This window comes from Schistocerca piceifrons, chromosome 9 (assembly GCF_021461385.2).
Source record: "Schistocerca piceifrons isolate TAMUIC-IGC-003096 chromosome 9, iqSchPice1.1, whole genome shotgun sequence".
NCBI lineage: Eukaryota > Metazoa > Arthropoda > Insecta > Orthoptera > Acrididae > Schistocerca > Schistocerca piceifrons.
This window is the reverse complement of record NC_060146.1, coordinates 73,567,933-73,592,320: the sequence shown is the minus strand read 5'-3', so window position 1 is coordinate 73,592,320 and position 24,388 is coordinate 73,567,933. Positions and strand designations below refer to the sequence as shown.

Below are 24,388 nucleotides of genomic sequence, written 5' to 3'. Positions count from 1 at the left end.
ACATGGAAAAAAGTGTAAACGTTCGCAAGTTATGTTGCCGTGACTGATATTTCATTTTATTATTATAGTTTGCTACAATGACAAATTTGTATATATTTTAACTTTATGCTACATAAAATTACATATTCCTTTATTACTGTTCATATTTCCTCACATTCTAAGTGCCTCTCTCTTGGCACAATATCAGAATCCAACCTACTCAAAGTTTAACACAGGAAGCAAATTATCTCTAAAAATCACTTTCCAGTGCAATAAAATGTGGATAACTGCACTTTGAGTTGGATTGTGAAGGATGTGCTTCTGTTTGATTTTCTGACATCCAGAATTTCAATTCTCAAAAGGAAAGCTGATAAAGCAAAAATACTGTGTGTAGTTTTGTCAGCCATTATTGTGTGTAGAGAAGGCCTTTGTGAGCTGTCAAGACTGGCAGTGGGGCAAACAAAAGACTGTCCCGCCAAAGTTTTCCGATTACTCGCAGCTTCTATCTATTCAGAGCTAGGGAGTGTACGCACCAAGTAAACTCTGCCAAATAGTACTTCCTAAGAGATAACTGTGTGTTCATGATGCCTCTTGTTGTATCAAAAACTACTGCCTACCACTATGTATATTATGATCTTGGGTTACATCAGACAACACTTCGCTACTGATGAAGGGATTGTTCTATTTTATAGTGTGCAATTAGCATATTGGCTGCTCTATAAAGTGTCAACTTCAATAACACTGTGTGGTCATGCACACGCAAAGGACAATTCAGTTGAATTGTCTAAGAAGTAAATATTATTGACACATATGCAAAAGACTCCAAACTCCATAAATATCTTTTTCCACGTTATGCGCTCTGCTACCGTCCTCTGAACATTTCACGGTACAAACTTTTAGTTTCTTCAGGTTGCCAATGAATCAAAATTATGGAGAAACTCTTTAGATTTTTGCTATCAGGAGACTCAAAAATGCACTGCATCATTCAAGTAACCACCACATATTCATAGCTATCAACGAAACTGGCAAATGTCAACATTTCATTTGTAATCTCACTGCTGGCAAACTTGACACAGAAGATTCCTCAAAGCCATTGATTTCCTGCAAAATGTTGGAACACACATCATTCAACAGTATCTTGTTGTGAGAATAATATTCTCAAACTGCTGGACTGAGGAAATGCTGTAGCCTACATACTGAAGATGGCAACTGCCCTACACCTATTTTATTCATATTCAATCCACTTCAAATGAGTGGCTCATGCACTGCAATGTATTGCTGAAGATGTGTACACAGCTATCCAGAAATAAAATAATTTCATACAGCATGAACTGTTTCTCAAAACCCCAAGACAATTTCTACTGAACCTAGTACTACCACCTGAGTGTGTTCTATTGGTTTTTATAATGAACATTTTAAAGTCTTGAAATATGCGACTGATTATTTTACAAAAGAATCTTCAGTTTGAGTGAGAGGGGCAAAAAATACTTTCACCGAAACATAAAATAAAAAGAATACTTTCACTGAACCTAAAATTAAAAAAATTCTTTGGTGTATGTCCTTAGCAATTTTAGCTACCTTACCAGCAGGATTAAAGAATTAGTATTGGACTAAAGAATTAGAATCTATCAGGTTGTCATCGCAGAAATTGTTAGAAATTATTGAGCGTGTTCAAAGCTGACTGACATTAAGGATAACATTGGGTAGAGGGTGGTGAATGAATTTGATGCCGTTTTGCTACTACCTGTAATATCTTCAATGGTGAAAAGACTACAATCCTTGACCTCTATCTGTAAATATTTCATGTCCTAAAATTTGCACAGTCAATATCTTATGATGTGAGGAGACTATTTTCCACCTGTAGAAACACTGTTTGTGATCAGTGACATTCTCTCACTCCAGAGAACTTTGAGAAGTAACTGGTCATCCACCGTGTTTTAAAATGAAAGTTAAGATAGCGTAGATTAGTAATTTCGGAGGACATGAACACTTTAGTAAATAAATATGACCAAAAATAGTTTATTTTAATAGCACAATGTAAACTTTCAAAATACAAAAAAAAATAATGTAAAATGTTCCTTCTTGATGCACAGGAGGTGGACAAAAATATGGAAATAATGAAAACACAAAACAGTACCATATGTAACAGGAGTACAAAAACTGTTGGCATTCAAAAGGACTTCCAATCACCTCAGAATGGATAAATAGAAGTGCCATACAGTATTCACAGGAATCATGTATCATTCTTCCTGAAAAATAGTGGCAGGTTAAGGTAATGATGACTGAAGTGAATACCAATCACACAATTTTGTTTCCAAAGTAGACCACAAAGGCTCAGTAATACTGAGCCACGGTGACTTAATCAGGGGAGATGCAACAATTCATCCTCATGCTCAGAAAATAAGTCCTGGATGATGCGATCTTGGAACACAGCATCACCAGGGGGGACAAATATTGTATCATGGGACAGACCTGATCAGCCAAAATGGTCTCATATTCTTTGACAGTAATGGGACTTGCAGATTACTCATGGAGTGTGGGAAATATCACAATACATCTCCCCAAAACATCACCAAACCCCCACCATGCAAGCTTGGTAGCAAGCAGTATGCATCGCAGTCTCGGGATGATGCACGCCAGACAAACTCTGCCGTAAGCTCAAAACTGTGTGCAATAAGACTCATCTGACCAAACAATGTACTTACATTGCTCCAAAGACCAGGTTTTATGGCTCCAGGACCACATTTTCCTTTTATGGACATTAGCAACACTGTTGAGTCGTTTCGGAAATCCAGCTTTTACTGTAATTTCCAGCTTATGGGGCTGTCTTCGTGTTGTTTTGGCGCTGACTGACAGAATTTGCGGGTGCCACATTAAGTTCTGCAGCTCTTACTTTTTGTCACAACTCTCTTCAATGAACATCTGTCATGATCACTTGACACGCACTTCCAACCTCATTGTGAATTAGCAGATGATGTTTTTCCACTTCCCCTGTGTCTCTTGAAACACCAAACAGTTCCATTACCTTGGTTACGGAAGCACCCACCATAAAAGAACCAACAATTTGTCTGAGTTTGATTCCCTTAGCTTGAACATAATGAAACAAAAAATACGCAGAACACAGTTCTGACAATCGCAACATACTGAAGGCATTGCACAGGTGCTGTTCATGGTCAACTACAACAGTGCCACCCAAGAGATTGGCTGTCATTTGCATTCAGGTTTCTCACAGTGTTTCCATATATTTGTCCACCCCCTCTCACACATAATTTTGTGTTTGATACATTTAACCCTTTCAGACCTGATTTTTTTTCTGCAGGAAGAAAAAATCTTTATGCTCCCATGCTCTTAGGTGATTTTTTAAATGATTTTAGAAGCATGATTTATACAAATATATGCACCTGTTTACTAAATATACCTTGTACATGAGGCTTCTTTTTATGGGCTAAAATAATTTTTAAATATTCACTGTTGTAATAAATTCACTGAACATTCAATAATTACCATGCAAAATAACAATAACATCAAATTATTCAGCAGACTATGACTAGCAACCACTATCATGTATTCCAACAGTCACAAGCTGCTCCACACTGCTTCATTCCCTTTTATAGTGACGCACAACAGGTGGCAGCACCTGTGCACCGTGAACAGATTGAACATTCGCATACATGTAAATCAGGTTTCGAATGAAGAAAAATGTTTCTGTTGCATGTAGGATAAAAAAAAAAGTAATGTACATAATTGTAGGCAGTGCGTCAGTAAGGGTTACATGCTTATTAAGATAGTATTGTAAATTATCGTGTAACGTTTCACTTTTTTCTTTATACAAATATGTTGCACGTTAATATTGCATAAAATCTGAGCTATTAGTCACCACTAATGATTCCAGTCATTTTAACTCTGTTGCACAAAAAATAATATTTTAAGAGCAACTTTGGTTACACGCTAATAGAATCACCATAACTGCCCAAGTGTTAGGTGATCACCAGACACAGTCCTTACTTTTGGGACGCACCTCTACTGTCAGTGTACAAGCAAACATCTTACCTGATGTGCACGGCAGATGAGGTCGAGATCGTGTCTGTTCAGGAACTTGCTCACAACATCTGCACCAAATGTGAATGACACTCCTCTATCGTTTTCTCCCCATCCTTGGACATCTTTGTCGGGATCAGACCACAGAAGATCACAGAGAAGACCTGCAAGAAGAAACATCAGTTGCTTACAATGGAAATTAAAGAATCAGTTCTTCACTTCCCAAAGATAAGTCAGCAAAGCATGTCATATGCCACTCAGTAATAGCTGAGTTAAGTCTAGTAGTTTGCAAACCTTTTTCAATTAAGGATACAGGGTACTTTTGCAGCTCAAAACTATGTAAAAAATCAACACCTATTTCTTTCAGGCACTGTTTATAATGTGTATGTTTTACAGATTCTTTTTGTTGGTATCAGGTAATGCAGCACACTTTCTAAACAAATTAGAAGTATTTTGAATATTTTTGAACCTGCTTAGGGTTATTAAAAAAATTACAAAGAAATTGATGCAATTTTTTTCCAGAATGCTGCTTCAAATTGAGGTACCATTTAATCCAATGTTATACATCTGAAGGAGACCAAATTTTTACCAGATACGCACGACATGATGGCTGATGTACTAGACCTATTTAATTCCATATATTATGTGCATTACAAGGATAAAAAATATTACATCTTACACTTTAATTTTATAATTTTTTTTCCTAATAAAAATGTATTTTTTTCTATAATTTAGTTGATTCTGCAATAAAGCTTAGGTCAACTATGTAAGTAGGGACTATTGCAACATGCAGAAAAACTTAGAGCAAATTAGGCAATATTTGTACCCGAATTGTGAAAAATACAACTTGCGGGAAATTGCGAACAAATGTATGAGGCCAATTAAACTGTGCCTCAGAACATTTCTGAAACTTCATCCTGCAGCACTATCTTCATCTTCTAGCTTCCTCTTGGCAGTCCTTTTAGCACTTCTTGTTTCTTTGGTAACTTGAAGAGCGAATCTTTCAGCTTAATGCGCCTGTTGTCTGTCACATGCAAGCAACTGATCTTCCATATTAGAGCCACATTTTATTCTTAAATTTCTCAGGACTTCGAAACCTTCCTATCATTCCATCACTGAAACATATCACTGCATCTAGTATACCAACTTTTAAAGTATTTAGTCCTACAAAAACATTCTTGGGTAATCTTTCCCATACGCAATGGCTGAAACTTTCATTTGTATTCCGAGAGCCCCCCCTGAAGACATTTACTAAGCAAAACAGGGTCACTCAGGTCTCTAAAAATTGGTTTTATTTCATTCATAACAGACTTAGGAAGAGAATACTTATTATGGTATATTTGACCCCTTTCTTTTGCTTAGATCTGCTCCTTTGGGGCAAAGTCCGTGAACAGGGTGGCCATCTATGGACAACTTATGAAAATTGGTGGGCCATACAGTTTTTCTCATTGCTGTAACGTCATTCAGAGGTGCAGTTCATCTAATAGCCAGTCCATAGTAACTCTGAAGGAGTTTCTGTCAATCTGCCTCGGCCAGACGGAGATTTTCCATCAGATAGCAACTTTCCTTTCATTTCTCTTCATAGCTTCCTCAATCTAGCACCCATCCTCTTTTGCACATGTCCATAACACTTCAGTTTTGTTACCAAGGTATCACCATAAACATTGAACTCGTTAACTTTATTGAAAACTTTTGAGTCCCCATCGCCTAGGTACTTTGTATATCATAAATGGGCACCAACCTCTGAAATATTTTTAGAGTTCCATCACACTCCATACATCCATTGTAACCATCGTAATTCTTAGAACACTGATGCTCAATGTCCTTCAGTGTTACCATGGCAGGTGAGGCAGTACTTAGATAAGCACTAAACATCAACAACTTTTCCACTCTCCAGAGAAGTAGCACTTACAACACCATTCATGAAATGATGTCCTAGACATTGCCATGTCCTAACAAGTGCAACAGCAATGTCCCTGGTTCCACTAATATTTACAGTTTCTTCTACTGAACGTTTCATAGATGCTTTACACACAACCGTCAAGGCACCTAGAAGTATTTTTACGTACTTGCTGAACCTACTGGGAGGAGGAGGAGGAGGAGGGTCCATCAAACCACAAAACGTTTGAGCAGCCTTTTTCCCTTTTCCTATTGCATGCATTGCATACAGTAAATTCAAATAATGAATTATGCACAATGTTCGAACTCATTTTCGAGGTAGATTTATTGCAGGATCCACACAGAACAACTAATTTTGATGCTAAACCCTTCCTGCAACTTTGTTGTTCAGTTATTTCCAGACAGCCTACATCATCACATTGTTTACATTTTGCCACTTCCTTTATCAAAGAAGATAAGATACCCACAACAACAACAACAACAAATCCACTACAAACAGCGTCACTGTTAATGCAAAAATTTGAATCACCAGGAGGCATGCCATGTGGGAGTTTCTTTCCTGAAGAACTGATACATAGGTTACTTTCAATAGTGTGGCTTGCTTTGTTTGTGAACTCGTTACCACAGAATTTCCTTTTATTGAATTTCTTGATGCATGGCATAGTTCGTATTTATTGCTCACTAAAGGATATGTATCTCCACAAATATATGTACCACTTGGGCAACAAACATTCAGTAACACATGAACAAACTGCTTCAGCAAAACAAAAGTAAATACTAGCAAAGATAATCATTTACAGACACTAGAAACCTGCACTGTTACCAACATATACAATGTATCATTCATAAAATAACAGCAAATAAAGTTCACAGTTCTTTTAGAAATAATACTGGTTTCTGTAATAGAAATAAAGGTGGCATGGTGGCATACATTACTGTAACTTTGGTATATATAGGTCATTTTTCATTTGAAACCCTGTAATGTATATATCAATGTAATCAGGAAAGACAATAGAATTTAATAAAGTCATAAAAAATTCAATTTTTCCACCATTTATAAGTATCCTGTATCCTCAATATCAATCGATTGAAAATAAATCTGAAATAATACTGCGGCAAAAGATGTACCTATGTACCATTATATGGGGCCATCCAGAATGAACCTCAATAAGGCTATAAATAACACTGCAATAGTTATAGCAAATTTATCAGAAAAATCCTATTGCCTTCATAGTACTTCTCCCACAACCATCAGTCAACCGTAACGAGTTGAAAAATCTTGCAGTGTAAAATTCTGCTGCCCGAGTTTACAGCCTGCCTGTAACAGCATCTAACGGTTCTTGATTGGAGTCAAAATATTGGGAGCCAAGCCAGTTTTTCACATGTGTGAAGAGGTGGACATTACTTTGAACCAATGTCTGGGATGTGTGTTCAAAAACAATGTGTGTGTTTTCCAACCAAGTTGTGGCTAAGCACAGCATGCAAAAATACACCACTAGTAGTCAAAGAAACCGTGTCACTTATTATGAATGGTTCTTCCGCATTCTTTTTATGTCCCATAGCATGATTCAGAACTGGCTGGCCTTTCATGCTCCATAAACTACAAGAAAAAGATTTCTTTAGCATCCCAAAAAATGGTAACCATAGCTGTTCTGGTTATCACCTCGGCAGACTCCAATTTCTTCACCCTGCATCACTGATTGCAATCATCTCTCTGCATTATCAAAGGAAATCCGCATCTCGTCAATGGCCACAAGTTTAGTTCAGTAGGCCTTCTTCTGGATCATAACAACAAAGAAAGTTCAGAGAAGCCATTGTATGATGAATTCTATGGATCTCTGAAAGGAGTTTTGGAACCCCGTGAGTACAGAACTACTGTACCTTAGCTAGTTAGCCACAATGCCACACAAAACACTGAGGAATCTGTGGGATATCACATGACAGTTCCAATATTGTGGAATGCCAGTTTTCAATCTTTTTGCCATATTTCATACCAGTTAATTGGCTGCAGACAGCCGTCTTGTCGGCATGATCATCACTGCTCTCGGACAAATAACACCACTGACACAGAAGACCTAATTCTTCAGGTCACCAAAGATGGTGAAAGATCCAGGCTGCTGCAGTGTTTCCCAACCAAACTGCTGAGGCAAAGTCTTCATTTGATTGGCAATGCAGGTACAGGGGTTATCACGCAACTGGATGATTCCATCTGACAGCACTCCAGAAGACCAAGAGCAAACAGGAAAGCCAACAGTGGAGACATCCCGTATCTCCACCTCCAAAGAAATCCAAAGCTCTTCACATAAGCTCCTACTGCAGAGGCCTTCTGCTCGTCCAGTTCCTAAAGTGTGGAACCACAATCAATGCGCAACAACACGAAGACTCTTTGCAGAAATTGTGAATTATCATCTTGTTGTGTGATAATGCCTGACCTCACCCTACCAATCAGGTGAATGCTACACTTCTTCAGCAATTGGGTTGGGAAACACTGACACCCTCCATACCCCACAGTTCTTTCACCACATGATTTTCATCTCTCTGACAACCTGAAAAAAGGCATGCATGGATCTCTGTCAGATGAGGACATGCAAGAGTGGGTGTGGTCAGCAACTGACCATGTTCTGTGAAACAGGAATGGACTGCACCATCTTCCAGTGGGTTAAATTTCTTAAAGCATGGGGCGACTACTTATTGAATGGAACAATTCCATAGGCCTGTTGCAGCAGGTGTTCAGTTTTCATTTGACTACTCCTTATATGCTGAACTATTGACAGAAAAAGCCACGCAAATACAGACACAGAACATAGATCATTTTCATTTTCAGAATATATGAGATGCAACTGTACTGCCTGGAAGTGGGGCTCTAGTCTGTAAGGGAAAACACTGAACAACAAAACAATTTCTCATCTCACAAGGAGCTAGAACAAGCAGAATGGAAGGAGTAAATGTAACAATTTATCATGGAATTGAGTGGTCAATAGGCCCATAAACCAGATAAGAAACCTTGCTAAGCTTCAGACAATGTTGTTGTTGCAGCCGTATTGTTATCCATCCATGGATCACTTCGACAAGGATCCTGGAAAGGCTGAAGTATTAAAATTTAAGAACAAGGTAGTAACATAATTCATACACACATGGGGGCGTGTAAGTTTTGTACTTCGAGTTCTACAAGATACAGTAGGTATACTGTATTTTTATCTGTTCTAAGAACCTTTTTCTATTTCTACCAGATACTCTGATAATCATGGCTGGTAATTTAAGTGACATCCGGACATAAATGGACAGAACAGTTCTATACAGCTCTGCTATCAATTCACAATCAATTGAATTGGGTCTATCTTAATGCGTCAGAGTGGTCAACCAGTGAGAGATACCATCAATGCAAATGATGGTTATAGTTGTGCAAGATTTCACCCAATGCCCAATGAAACCCTAAAGGAGAGCCTGTGTTGAGTTTGACATTTCCCACACATCCTCTGATCATCTAGTGCAATATTTAGGTTTGCATGTGTATCAGCCAAAATTACTTCATGGACTGCTAGAGGATGATCTGGATCACGGTTTAGAATTCTGCAAGATGCTTTTGAATGGAGAAATGCAAAGTGATGGCATAATTCTAAAAACTTGTTGGTCTGATGAAGTGAATTTTAAGATGTCAGGCACTGTTGACAGGCATAACAGTGTACACAACATCACAGAAAACTGCCATGCTATAATTGAAAAATTAACTTGGGGTTACAATTTGGGCATGCTTTCCATGTCAAGGGATCAATGAGCCTATTTTCTTTCCAAGTAACTGTTACCTACGGTGCCTCTCTCAACATGCTGCGTGATACTGGTATTCCACCATTACATCTACAGCAGGGTAATGAATAGTTCTACTTCCATTAAGACAGAACTACTCCCCACCAGGCTTTAAAGACTGTAACAGTGTGTTGGTTTTTTGACAACAAATTACTCAGTAGGTGGATAGGGCAATGAGGGCCATTTGAATGTGCATAACAATCACCAGACCTTAATGCAACAGACTTTTTCTCTAGTGATGTTATCAAAAACTCTATTGCCATATTTAGACTCAATAATAGGAACACTAGAAAACTGTACAATTCTTTTACATAGAGAATTAATCAAGGCTCCATATTTGTATTGTAAGCATGGGCCTTTCCTTTGTATTTGCCTGCCCTTGTATGCAATGAAAACAGCTGACATTTATAGGAATAAATATTCCGTTATGAATAATTACATGATTACTTAAACCCTACCATATCAAATTGTATGGCACTGCTATTTGTCATGGTCTGTTCTCTCACTCTCCAGAACATTTGGGAAAAGCAGATGAACTAATTCTAGCACCAAAAAACCCTATCCTGTCATAATGTGCTCACATCATAAAGAGCATGTGATAAATAAGCCTTTATAACATAGCTAACAAGCTGATATCTAAACCCCAAATGGCAACATAAAATGAGCCAAATGTCATTTCATTTATTTTCTGTAGGGCAGTTAACAATCCGAGTACCAAGCACCATATTTTATGACTTGTCTGCTAAAGAACCAGCTGTTAGGCATTTGCAAGACTTAAGTGTTACTGTACTCAGTGACCAGAATCCAACATTGGATCTGACAGGTTAACAGCTCTGCAAGCAAACTGCACAAATACACAACACTGCATTGCTAAGTTAATACTAAACATCAGCACCATGACGCTTGTAACATTTTAGCATACATTAGCACAGTTGTGTGAAGCTGTCAGTGTACTTGACAACACACACAATCCAACCTTTCGCAGTCTTCTGAATGCAGAAACTTATTACGCAAAAACACACTTCTATGAATTGAGAGCTATGACAAATTCCATTTTTAAGATGCAGAAAATATACAATATGGAAGACTATTTCATTATAAATCACTCTTGTGTTGGAATTAATAAGTCACATCTCTAGCATTGTGAAACAAAGTAAAAAAATCTGGGATTTCAGGGTAGTCAATGTGGAAAGAAAGTGCCCACACAGAACAACAGTATCAATGTGCCCAAACTGCAATTTACAGCGACATATCAAATGTGATTCTCTTATGAACAGCAAGATAGATTATGCATTCAGACAGGATCTTTCTAGCTTCCACTATGATACCAACCATCTTCTGATTTTTGAACTTGTAGCCAAATTAACATATTTGAAGACTCTACAATCCAGATATTATACACTGGATAGTCTATCACACCTGGACAACCAACAAACTGCATTTGGGGTTTATCCAAAAGCTCAGACTGGCATGAAGTAATAGCATTACTGTGAAGGGCCTCACCAGTCTGATTAAAAACATGAAGATTTGTTTCATAGCAGTTTCTGGTTAAACCCATCAGCTATTGCTGGTCAGTGCTGTGAACGACTGCACCAGTTTTCCAGTTTCTGGGGATCAGGAACCATTCTCCAGCACGGAGATATTGGCCTGTCTTCCTTTAAACCAGCTGATGGTATGGTGGTCCAATCTGATACGGCTGCTTTCAAAAAGCATGTAATTTCCACAGGATGGCCATGTTTTCATGGCTGATAGTACCTGCAGAAAGCAGTACCTTACTGCTATGAGCCTTACCACGAAATGGGTCACTTAAGAACTTATATTCTGCCCTCGAGAAGATTGGTCAAAAGATCTGCATATTAAATAATTTCACAGAGCAGGTTAGGAGCACATCACATTGAGTCTGCTAATAGTTCTTGCAACACTAGGAAGGAGTTGTGAGCCCTATGGGGTGTAGCTGAAGTTTAAAAAGTGTTGTGTGTATGAAGTATGGACCCAGTGACACTCAGTGATCAATATAGTTATTTCTTGACTCTTGTGAGAAAGGGAATGACTTATAGAGGGAACTTTCACTAGGTGGCCAGAAGTCTCATATCAGAAGGTAGAGATATCGATTAGCTGCATATATGTTTGATAACAACAAGGTGGCCTTTGGCAAGGTATTATAGAAGACAATAAATTCGAATGTTCTGTTGGAAACCTGATGAGTTTTATATGTGTCCTTCCCTCTTTTACTTTTAGACTGTTATCCAGTTTAGTTTATGGATGAGTTACTGGAAACTGGTTAGAGATGACGTAATGACCGACTAGGATAGTTTTTTACCAATCCAGCAGTCAATTCCTTGTCTGGTACTGGCAGATGCAAAGCTGTGAGGACGGGTCATGAGTTGTGCTTCGGTAGCTAACTTGGTAGACCTGCCTGCAAAAGGCAAAAGGTCCCAAGTAAGTGTCTCAGTCCGGCACACAGTTTTAATCTGCCAGGAAGTTTTGGTTGTATTTTGTTTTAACAAGTCTTTAAGACAAAAGCATGCTGCTGACTTGATCCACACTACATGGTTACACTTGGTTATTTCCAAACACTCTATATGCTCCCACCACACACACTATGCCTTCCATAAATTTTCACAAATCATTGGCACACCAGCAACAGTAAGTTACATCCATATTACTTCTCAAATGTGCTACGTTATTGACAAACCATTATTGTTTGATTGGCACTGCAACTTTACACATTCTGCAAGTCCTAAATGTGATATAACATACACTGAAGCACCAAAGAAACTTGTATATGAATGCATATTCAAATAGAGAGACGTAAAGAGCCAGAATACAGTGCTGCAGTCAGCAATGCCTATATATGAGAAAAAGTGTCTGGTGCAGTCGTTGGATCAGTTACTGCTACTACAATAGCAGGTTATCAAGATTTACGTGAGTTTGAATGTGGTGTTTTAGTCGGCGCACAAGCAATGGGCACAGCATCTCCAAGGTAGTGATGAAGTGGGGATTTTCCTGTATGACCATTTCACAAGTGTGCCATGAATATCAGGCACATGGTAAAACATCAAATCTGTGACACTGCTGCAGCTGGAAAAGATCCTGCAAGAACACGACGATCGACGACTCAAGAGAATAGTTCAATGTGACAGAAGTGCAACCCTTCCGCAAATTGCTGCAGATTTCAATGCTAGGTCATCAACAAGTGTCGGCGTGCGAACCATTCAACGAAAGATCATCGATATGGGCTTTCGAAGCCGGAGGCCCTCTTGTGTACCCTTGATGACTGCACAACACAAAGCTTTACACCTCGCCTGGGCCCGTCAACAATGACATTGGACTGTTGATAACTGGAAACATGTTGCCAGGTTGGATAAGTCTCATTTCAAATTCTATCGGGCAGATTCTATGATAAAACACTGTGTCCTGCTGCACGAAGAAGTCAATAAATACCTGTTGCGCATCCTCATCCAACAGGAATCGCCGACCTTTTTAAGACCTTTTTTCAGGGATGAATGATGTGATAATTGCAGGGGAGAGAAACCAGGACTACTGGGCAAGTGTTTGAGCATCTACCACTTTAACAGGATGAAACTACCCTCCCAGATCGAACGGCAGCATCTTTCGAATCGCAATGGTATTTTTTTGACAGGCGTACTGCTCCGTACACAGTCTTCATTCTCCAATGGATGTCTAGCAGCATCTGTATACGACAGTAGCCAAGAAAAGAATAACAGCACATTGGCCCTGTTTGGACATATTTGGTAATAAAGTCACCATAGTTCACATTTCTGCGTTTACTGCCCACATTTCAGAAGGACATGCCACACTAATGCCTTGCCTTCATGTCAGTGCTTATGCACTCGCATTGCAGTCATGCTATGCCGCACATACACTGCAGTAACACCCTCAAACGGAAACTTTCTGATTGGCCCTTACAGAAAAACACTTCCACAGAGTGTAAGTTATTAATTTTTAGTTATTAATTATGAGTTCTTACCTGTGTCTGGAACATCAGTGGGTCTCATTATACGGCGAATCTGTTCCATGCCTTGAAGATCTGGACTTAGTCCTCCATGACAACAGAAAATCTTCTCATCAATGATTGCTGCTATTGGCAAACAATTGAAGCAGTCTGTAAATGTTTTCCACAGTTTGATGTTGTACCGCCGTTTACCTGTATCAAAATGTAACATTCATTACTGCTGTAAAATTACATTATTGTATGCATAAGAATCAAGAGAGAGAGAGAGAGAGAGAGAGAGAGAGAGAGAGAGAGAGAGAGAGAGAGAGAGAACACAAGTTCTTTCCTTGGGGAGGACAGAGAAAGATATCAGGGAGCAAGAGGCAAGATTGTGCATTGGTAGGCACTATGCCAGCGATAAGTTGCATACTTTCACTTTGTTACGTTCATCAGTAGTACTGAATATATTGTTTCTTGAAGGAGAGTACTGGCTAGAAATTCTACCCCGTAATTTCCTTGCAAATGATAATATGACAATGGAAAAAGACATACAAATGTAATAAAAGGACACCCTTCCAATAACACAGAACGTAAGAGGTGGACTAGGTTTTAAGGAGATAGAACTGCTCCAAATAAACAAACAGGTCAACAATAGTGTCATAACAGAAACGAAAAAGAAATTGAGACGTATCAAGCATATAGCCCTTTCACCGTGACATATAACAATGCTTGGAATGCATTGTTGATAAGCTTGATTAGTCCAAGGATCACAATGAATTTCAATAATGTACAGTATACAGTACGGCCAAACGAAAAATGGTTCAAATGGCTCTGAGCACTATGGGACTTAACATCTGTGGTCATCAGTCCCCTAGAACTTAGAACTACTTAAACCTAACTAACCTAAGGACATCACACACATCCATGCCCGAGGCAGGGTTCGAACCTGCGACCGTAGTAGTCGTGCGGTTCTGGACTGAGCGCCTGAACCGCTAAACCACCGCGGCCGGCGGCCAAACGAAGATTAACCTTTTTGGACACCTCTACTGAATTGGTGGAAATAGACAAACAAAACAAATACTCCTATATTTCTGGAAGAAGAAATTGACAATAGCATGGATTGCAGAAGTAGAGAAAGCTCTAGAAAGAAACATCAAAGAATCAGAAATAGCAGAAAGAAATCATTTTAAAAATAAAATACTAAATCTGGAAGGCTTTCAAAGCAGAAGAAATAAAAAATCATGAACAACATGGACAGAAGAAAGGAAGAGACTTCATGAGGAGAAAATGAGGGAATACTGGAAAAATAGGAAACAAAAACAAAGGAAGAAGAGGAACTGTTGAAGTTGTTAACATGATCCCAGTTGATCAATACTATAGTAAAAAACAGTATACATTACACTGTTGACAGCCATCTGAATTAGTATGTCAACTGCAACTAAAAATGAAGAAAATGTTTTGTGCTGTTTGGAAATATTTTTCATTCAAAGGGTTGGACTGCCTAAATCAAAACAAAACTGGATGAAGTTCCCGCAGCACCACTGAAGACCATTTACTTTTCAATTAATGAATTTAAATGTGGTTGGACAGCACTGAAGACTAACTGAGCTCTGGGCTTCCAATTAAGGTCATCACAAAGGGAACCAGTGACAAAATTCATGGCACGGTGATGCAAGACTAACGAGTAAAAATTCACAAGACCACTCAGGGTATGTACAGATTTTTCAGAGGATAAAATTCATGATCTTTTCATGACTTTTTCATTACCTCTTTAGTTTCAATCAGGACTTCCCAAAAATAATGTGTGGTACAACGGCAAACACATTTTTTATGAATCTGAAAGCCAACTGAAAAGAAAGCTGAATATAGTAATTCTTATCTTACTCAAACTGTATGTCAGCAGGAATAATTTAACATGTATGACCTGTAATATACCACTCATCAAATGCAATAAATATATTAAACTCTCACATACGACGGGGTATGACTATTTACAGATATACTTATCATATCAATTAAAATACAAATTGTTTTACCATAGTAATGCAGAGAAAAAATAATTTTCCTTAAGACAAGTTTACAATAATGAAGGCGCAAAATTTATGCCAAATGTTAAACTTCACAATAAACGATTCAGTGTTTAAATCCCTCAGCTAAAACTTGAAATTTCAACATCTAAAACTTCAGCTGCTGCTTTTGCCTTTTGAGTAATCAGTCTATCTTATTTTTGAGCTCCTTTTTAAGTGTTGTTCTTTTAAGACTGACAGCTTTACTGTATGGTTAAATGATGATGGCATCCTCTTGGGTAAAATATTCCGGAGGTAAAATAGTCCCCCATTCGGATCTCCGGGCGGGGACTACTCAGGAGGACGTCGTTATCAGGAGAAAGAAAACTGGCGTTCTACGGATCGGAGCGTGGAATGTCAGATCCCTTAATTGGGCAGGCAGGTTAGAAAATTTAGAAAGGGAAATAGATAGGTTAAAGTTAGATATAGTGGGAATTGGTGAAGTTCGGTGGCAGGAGGAATAAGACTTTTGGTCAGGCGAATACAGCGTTATAAATACAAAATCAAATGGGGGTAATGCAGGAGTAGGTTTAATAATGAATAAAAAAATAGGAGTGCGGGTAAGCTACTACAAACAGCATAGTGAGCGCATTACTGTGGCCAAGATAGACACGAAGCCTATGCCTACTACAGTAGTACAAGTTTATATGCCAACTAGCTCTGCAGATGATGAAGAAATTGAAGAAATGTATGATGAGATAAAAGAAATTATTCAGGTAGTGAAGGGAGACGAAAATTTAATAGTCATGGGTGACTGGAATTCGGTAGTAGGAAAAGGGAGAGAAAAAAACGTAGTAGGTGAATATGGACTGGGGGGAAGAAATGAAAGAGGAAGCCGCCTGGTAGAATTTTGCACAGAGCACAACTTAACCATAGCAAACACTTGGTTCAAGAATCATAAAAGAAGGTTGTATACATGGAAGAAGCCTGGAGATACTGACAGGTTTCAGATAGATTATATAATGGTAAAACAGAGATTTAGGAACCAGGTTTTAAACTGTAAGACATTTCCAGGGGGCAGATGTGGACTCTGACCACAATCTATTGGTTATGAAGTGTAGATTAAAACTGAAGAAACTGCAAAAAGGTGGGAATTTAAGGAGATAGGACATGGATAAACTGAAAGAACCAGAGGTTGTACAGAGTTTCAGGGAGAGCATAAGGGAACAATTGACAAGACTGGGGGAAAGAAATACAGTAGAAGAAGAATGGGTAGCTCTGAGGGATGAAATAGTGAAGGCAGCAGAGGATCCAGTAGGTAAAAAGACGACGGCTAATAGAAATCCTTGGGTAACAGAAGAAATATTGAATTTAAATGATGAAAGGAGAAAATATAAAAATGCAGTAAATGAAGCAGGCAAAAGGGAATACAAATGTCTCAAAAATGAGATCAACAGGAAGTGGAAAATGGCTAAGCAGGGATAGCTAGATGGCAAATATAAGGATATAGAGGAATATATCACTAGGGGTAAGGTAGATACTGCCTACAGGAAAATTAAAGAGACCTCTTGAGAAAAGAGAACCACTTGTATGAATACCAAGAGCTCAGATGGAAACCCAGTTCTAAGCAAAGAAAGGAAAGCAGAAAGGTGGAAGGAGTATATAGAGGGTCTATACAAGGGCGATGTACTTTAGGACAGTATTGTGGAAATGGAAGAGGATGTAGACGAAGATGAAATGGGAGATACGATACTGCGTGAAGAGTTTGATAGAGCACTGAAAGACCCGAGTCAGAACAAGGCCCCGGGAGTAGACAACATCCCATTAGAACTAATGACAGCCTTGGGAGAGACAGGCCTAACAAAACTCTACCATCTAGTGAGCAAGATTTATAAAACAGGCAAAATACCCTCAGACTTCAAGAAGAATATAACAACTCCAATCGCAAAGAAAGCAGGTGTTGACAGATGTGAAAATTAGCAAACTATCAGTTTAATAATTCATAGCTCCAAAATACTAAAATGAATTCTTTACAGACGAATGGAAAAACTGGTAGAAGCCGACCTCGGGGAAGATTAGTTTGGATTCCGTAGAAATATTGGAACACGTGAGGCAATACTTACCCTACGACTTATCTTAGAGGAAAGATTAAGGAAAGGCTAACCTACATTTCTAGCATTTGTAGACTTAGAGAAAGCTTTTGACAATGTTGACTGGAATACACTCATTCAAATTCTGAACGTGGCAGGGGTAAAATACAGGGAGCGAAAGGCTATTTACAATTTGTACAGAAACCAGATGCCAGTTGTAAGAGTCGAGGGACATGAAAGGGAAGCAGTGGTTGGCAAGGGAGTGAGACAGGGTTGTAGATTCTCCCCAATGTTATTAAATCTGTATATTGAGCAAGCAGTGAAGGAAACAAAAGAAATTCAGAGTAGGAATTCAAATCAATGGAGGAGAAATAAAAACGTTGAGGTTCGTCAATGACATTGTAATTCTGTCAGGGACACTAAAGGACTTTGAAGAGCAGCTGAATGGAATCGACAGTGTCTTGAAAGGAGGATATAAGATGAACATCACCAAAAGCAAACCGAGAGTAATGGAATGTAGCCGAATTAAATCGGGTGGTGCTGCGGGAATTAGTTTAGGAAATGAGACACTTGAAGTAGTAAATGAGTTTTGCTATTTGGGGAGCACAGTAACTGATGATGGTCGAAGTAGAGAGGATATAAAATGTAGACTGGCAATGGCAGGGAAAGTGTTTCTGAAGAAGGGAAATTTGTTAACATCGAGTATAGATTTAAGTGTCAGGAAGTCTTTTCTGAAAGTATTTGTATGGAGTGTAGCCATGTATGGAAGTGAAACATGGACGATAAATAGTTTGGACAAGAAGAGAATAGAAGCTTTCGAAATGTGGTGTTACAGAAGAATGCTGAAGATTAGATGGTAGATCATATAACTAATGAGGAGGTATTGAATAGAACTGGGGAGAAGAGGAGTTTGTGGCACAACTTGACTAGAAGAAGGGATTGGTTGGTCAGACACGTTCTGAAGCATCAAGGGATCACCAATTTAGTATTAGAGGGCAGCGTGGAGGGTAAAAATCGTAGAGGGAGACCAAGAGATGAATACACTAACCGGATTCAGAAGGATGTAGGTTGCAGTAGGTACTGGGAGATGAAGAAGCTTGCACAGGATAGAGTAGCATGGAGAGTTGCATCAAACCAGTCTCAGGACTGAAGACCACAACAACAACAACATCAGATTTCTTATTTCTTTCAATGATGCATTCTTCACAGCTAGTACTACTGATTTTGTGATGTCCAAATTCAGTAGTCTCTCACAAACCACTTAACGACTTTATTTCATTTCTGCAACAATTTTATCTTCTTCCAAGTTTTCAGCTAAAACTTCTTTGTTAACAGAAAAGCCTCTTTCAACTGCAGCATTTCCATGCAACATGCATATCAGCTTCTGCACGAACTTGATGAAGTCATGGTTTGCACTTTGCACTAAATTCAATAGAAAGTGATCAAGTTTGTCCTCCTCAGGATTGAAGTGTTCAGTTGTTTTTCAGAATATTCACAAAATTTAAAGCATTCTCTCTTCACCATGTCAACTGTTGATGGAGTCATATGTTTTTTGACACGAATTCTTCCAGCACAATTGGCACTCAAGACTTTCTCAAAAAGGAATTCTGAATAATTTTGGCTGATAAACATGAGCCACCTTTGACTATCTTTAATATCGAAGGACACTTCTCAGCAATTTTTAGAAATACACACTCTAAAATACCTGTGCGCTTATTTCTGGAAATGAGGATACACTTTTCCGAGTAGTTGTTGCTAGCAGTATTGGCACCAGATCCAATATATAATGACTTGCTTTGTGACTACATACTTTGTAACAATAACAGCAGGTAATTTGTCGCCATTTCCATAACAGTTTTCTTTATGAACCAAGAAGCAATGCTATACATTAAACTGAGCAAATCTTTGTTCAAAATGTGGAAGAGAGTCATTTGACTAATACTTAGTTAAAAACTCATCAAGGTCAACTGATAATGACATAAGAAAATCAGGTCTTGCACAAAGGAATTTATCTTCTAACTGAAACTTATATTTTTCAAAGTTTCTACTTTCAGGTGGTCTTTTTGTACTTCAGCAACATACTTCTTCAAATGTGGAATAAATCCCAGTGCTCTCTTCGCGAGTTCAATATTCTCAGCCCATCTTATAGAACAAAATTTGTGAAAAAACTTGGAAAACCCACTGATATTTGAAAAGGTTGCCCTCCTTGAAGGAAAATTCCTCGAAGTACCATAAGAAATTCATGAACATTCTAACCACTTTTACTATGAGCAGTTTTCAGAGCTCTGTTCACCACATGAAGTGGGCAAATGCCACAATGAAACATTTATGGTTGTTTTCTTCAGCTTATTAAAAACGCTTGCAAATCATGCAACATCTCTACATTCAAATTTTGCTCAACCATTGAAATTTGAATTATTTTCTTAGGTGACAAATTTAAACCATTCAAACTGTCCAGGAAACTTTACATCATGAGATGTGTGTGTCCCTTTTGGACAATTATGTTTAAACTCTCATAACATGACACACAAAAGAATCCAATTTCCCTGACTGTTGGCTAGGAGGTTCTGAAAACGAGGGCCAAGACCATAAGTAATTCTATATAACAACTTACCCTTGGATAGCTATTATTTTGGCAATCATGCTGTCGGGAAACAATTTCTATTATGTTTCCAGAACTTCCAACTGAAGAATGAGACATGGCTTTATTCATAGTTCATATATTTTCAGATTTTACTGTCTTATCAATGACTAAAAACTGTTTCAATAGGTTTGTTTTGGAACTCTCTTCAACTGAAGTTCTAGAGGTTGAGCCAAGAGCAAGTGGTGGTAATTCATTACTGCCATTCAAATTGTTCAGAAGAAACTTGTGACTGTGCAGGCACTGTATTTATTACAGCAAAAGACAACTTGTTTTGTTGCCTTGAAACTAATAAGTGAATCAATGCTGAGTGTCTTTCCTCTTCCATATATATATATATATTTTTTTACACATGAAATACCACTGTCACTGATGTCAAAGTCACACTTGCACAAAATGCTCGACAGATACCAAGTTATAGTCTGTGAATAGTACTAATAGGGCACAGGAAACATTTTGGCTGGCAAGGAATCTATTTTACCCTGATCGTCCGTAATACCATTAAAATGAGACTAAAATTACAATAGTTTTATATTTACTAATGAAAATCTTTAAGGACGTGCCTTTCCAAAAAGATAGTGATTAAAGAGACTTAAACAGAACTGGGAGCAGACAGAATTAAAGAAACAGCTGCTCTAACTGATAATGATCCAGCTACAGATGAAATGGCAGCAGTGTCATCAGCAGAGCTACAATTTATACATCATTTCCACTAGGTATACACACCACATTTAGCTCAATGAAGCCACAGCCTCAAATTTCTCCATCCACATCTGCCCCTCAAGGTTGAAAACTACAGTAACAGAGGCTTTGCTAAGACGGCTTGCACATATGAACACTACACATAAAGCCTTTTAAGAGTTTTGGTGAATCTTTATACATGGTTTTTTTATTAAATGAATTGCTAGATAAAGCATTTTTGGGGGGTAGCTCCAATTTCCTACAACAGTCTAGAACCACAACTGACAATCCACTCAATTTTATTATCTTATCTTATTACTTTTAGGACCACCTGTCCATTTTTCCCTTACTTTTTCATGACTTTCATGACCTGTACGCTCAACTGAGCAAGTGCATAATATCCTGCATGGAGTACTGGCTATGAAGAAGCTGTGTACAAGGTGGGTGCCATGATCATTCAGTCGATCAAAAGTGTATCCATCATAACATTTCAACAAAACATTTGGTGATGTATAGTAATAAACTGCAAGACTTTCTGCACTAATTTTTGATTGTTGATGGAACTTGGATCCATCATTATACACTAGAGTAAAAACAGCCATAAAAACAATGGCAAAAGGCTGGTGAAAGTGCACTGAAGAAGGCATAGAGCATTTTGTCAGCTGGTAAGGCAATGGCCATTTTTTTTGGGATCCCGAGGAATAACCCATATTTTGTGTAAAGAAACATGTTAAAGTGACACGTTCCACATCATCACAAAATGTTGTATTCATGATCTATGGAACAAGGTATGTATATAAAAAAAGCAAGTCACAACTGGAGCTTACATGCTTCATTCTTGGATGGTTGAAACTTACACTGGCTATATATATATAAAAAAAAAAAAAAAAAAAAAAAAAAAAAAAAAAAAAAAAAAAAAAAAAAGACAAAATTTGGCATGCAAAAACAAGCTCTTTCACCAGGACAGCCCACACATCAGCAATAACAATGGCAGAAGTGCATGAATTGGGCTTTCAACAGCTTCCTCATCCACCCGGAGAAATTTTCATCAAATGAAAAAGTAACAAATTGTTCAAATGGCTCTGAGCACTATGGGACTTAACAGCTGTGGTCATCAGTCCCCTAGAACTTAGAACTGCTTAAACCTAACTAACCTAAGGACATCACACACATCCATGCCCGAGGCAGGATTTGAACCTGCGACCGTAGCAGTCGCGCGGTTCCGGACTGCGCGCCTAGAACCGCGAGACCACCGCGGCCAGCGAAAAAGTAACAATTGCAGTCAATGAAGTATTTAGCAGAGTTTGACAGAACCTATTTTTCCAGTGGGATGAAAAATCTGTAGGACTGCTGGGCCATGTGTATGAAACAAAAACTTTTTCTTGCTTTTTTTACCAGATTTATCAAACCACCCTCATTTATCCAAGAGGATAATACCACATCATTTTAAGATTGAGAGGGGACATTCATCTGTGACTGGCATTTACGCTTCTGAAGATGGTAGAGATGAAGAAAGTGGTATCTTCTATGAACAATTTCAGCAACTTCTCAACTAGCAAAATAAACAAGACCATTTTCATAGTCAGACCGGAATTCTTGTTTGCAAAACACCAATTCAACAGGTAGTGGGAATACACACACACACACACACACACACACACACACACACACACACACACACACACACACACAAAACAAAAAAATACAACAAAAATTACCAAAAGCTTAGACTTCTCTGCCTTTTACTCCCTAAAAGATAACCAATACCTTCTCTTGAAAGGAAGAAGTTAATAAATATATATGAAGAGCAGGAGGAACTAGATCCACTATTGATCATGCAATTGATAACTCCATATTAGCACCACAACTGACACATATTTTTGTAGGATTTGATATTGCTTTGATCACTTCATGATATGCTCTAAAATTCACATTTATGCCAGATGGAGAAAAAAATGAGACAGAAAAGTAGTCTTAAAGGTATCAAAAATACAAGGTATCCCTTAATATAAATGGTGAGTATCAGATAACTTTAACAGCCAAGACTAGCTGATAACTACTGCAAGTGCAAGAGATTCAACTGAACAAGAATGGTAAACCATTAAAAATGCAGTTTTGAAAACATAACGAGGCCCTTGCCAAAAAGAAACAATATACAGAAGAAAGAAAGGCTCAAAAATTTTGGATGAAGAGATACAGCAAGCAGTGAAAGAAAACAAGCATGTAATATATACCTACAATAACAATCTGAAGATCATGTCCAGATATATCATAGGAAAAGAAATACAGCTAGGAATATAACTAGTAAAAAGCAATAGGGATCATGGCACTGTTTCATTAACGAAATTGAAAATGGCATTCGTAGATGACAGTCAGTATCACATTAAGTAATAAGACACATTAACCCAAATGAGAAAGATAGAGCCAAAATAAATACAATAACTTTACAACAAAGGGAACAGCATTGTAAAAATTCTCTGGATCGGCGATTCAGCCATGAAGGAATACTCTGAGAAATGCCCGATCAACAGAAATAGAGACTTCACCAAAATAAATTAATTGCATTCAACAGTGTAAAAACTGAAGAACAGGAAAGCAACAGGGGCAGATGCAATAAATAACAAACTGTTTCAATACAGGAGTATTTTAGTGAAGGAACACATGCGCCATCTCATTATTCTATGTTGAACTGTAGGTCAGGTACCAAAGGACTGGAACTTTCTCCTTTTTCAGGAAAAGCAGCAGAAGCCAGCCAAACAACCAGAAGGGAATTAGCCCCATTAACACAGACTATAAAATCTATAGTACTGTCTTAAACAATAGACTGTGTCCTATCTCTGATATACACTCCTGGAAATTGAAATAAGAACACCGTGAATTCATTGTCCCAGGAAGGGGAAACTTTATTGACACATTCCTGGGGTCAGATACATCACATGATCACACTGACAGAACCACAGGCACATAGCCACAGGCAACAGAGCATGCACAATGTCGGCACTAGTACAGTGTATATCCACCTTTCGCAGCAATGCAGGCTGCAATTCTCCCATGGAGACGATTGTAGAGATGCTGGATGTAGTCCTGTGGAACGGCTTGCCATGCCATTTCCACCTGGCGCCTCAGTTGGACCAGCGTTCGTGCTGGACGTGCAGACCGCGTGAGACGGCGCTTCATCCAGTCCCAAACATGCTCAATGGGGGACAGATCCAGAGATCTTGCTGGCCAGGGTAGTTGACTTACACCTTCTAGAGCACGTTGGGTGGCACGGGATACATGCGGACGTGCATTGTCC

General features: G+C 38.4%; 1 protein-coding gene across 1 annotated transcript in view; it reads right to left on the bottom strand.

Moving 5' to 3' along the window:
* The window catches only part of LOC124716988 (serine/threonine-protein phosphatase PP1-beta catalytic subunit), a 90,988-nt gene that overhangs the window by 49,763 nt on the left and 16,837 nt on the right, over positions 1 to 24,388 (bottom strand). The window contains exons 4-5 of the mRNA XM_047243612.1: positions 13,712 to 13,888; positions 4,030 to 4,181 (exon numbers count right to left, since the gene is read on the bottom strand). Of these exons, the coding sequence (XP_047099568.1) occupies positions 4,030 to 4,181; positions 13,712 to 13,888 (329 nt within the window). The remainder of the gene's footprint in view (positions 1 to 4,029; positions 4,182 to 13,711; positions 13,889 to 24,388) is intronic.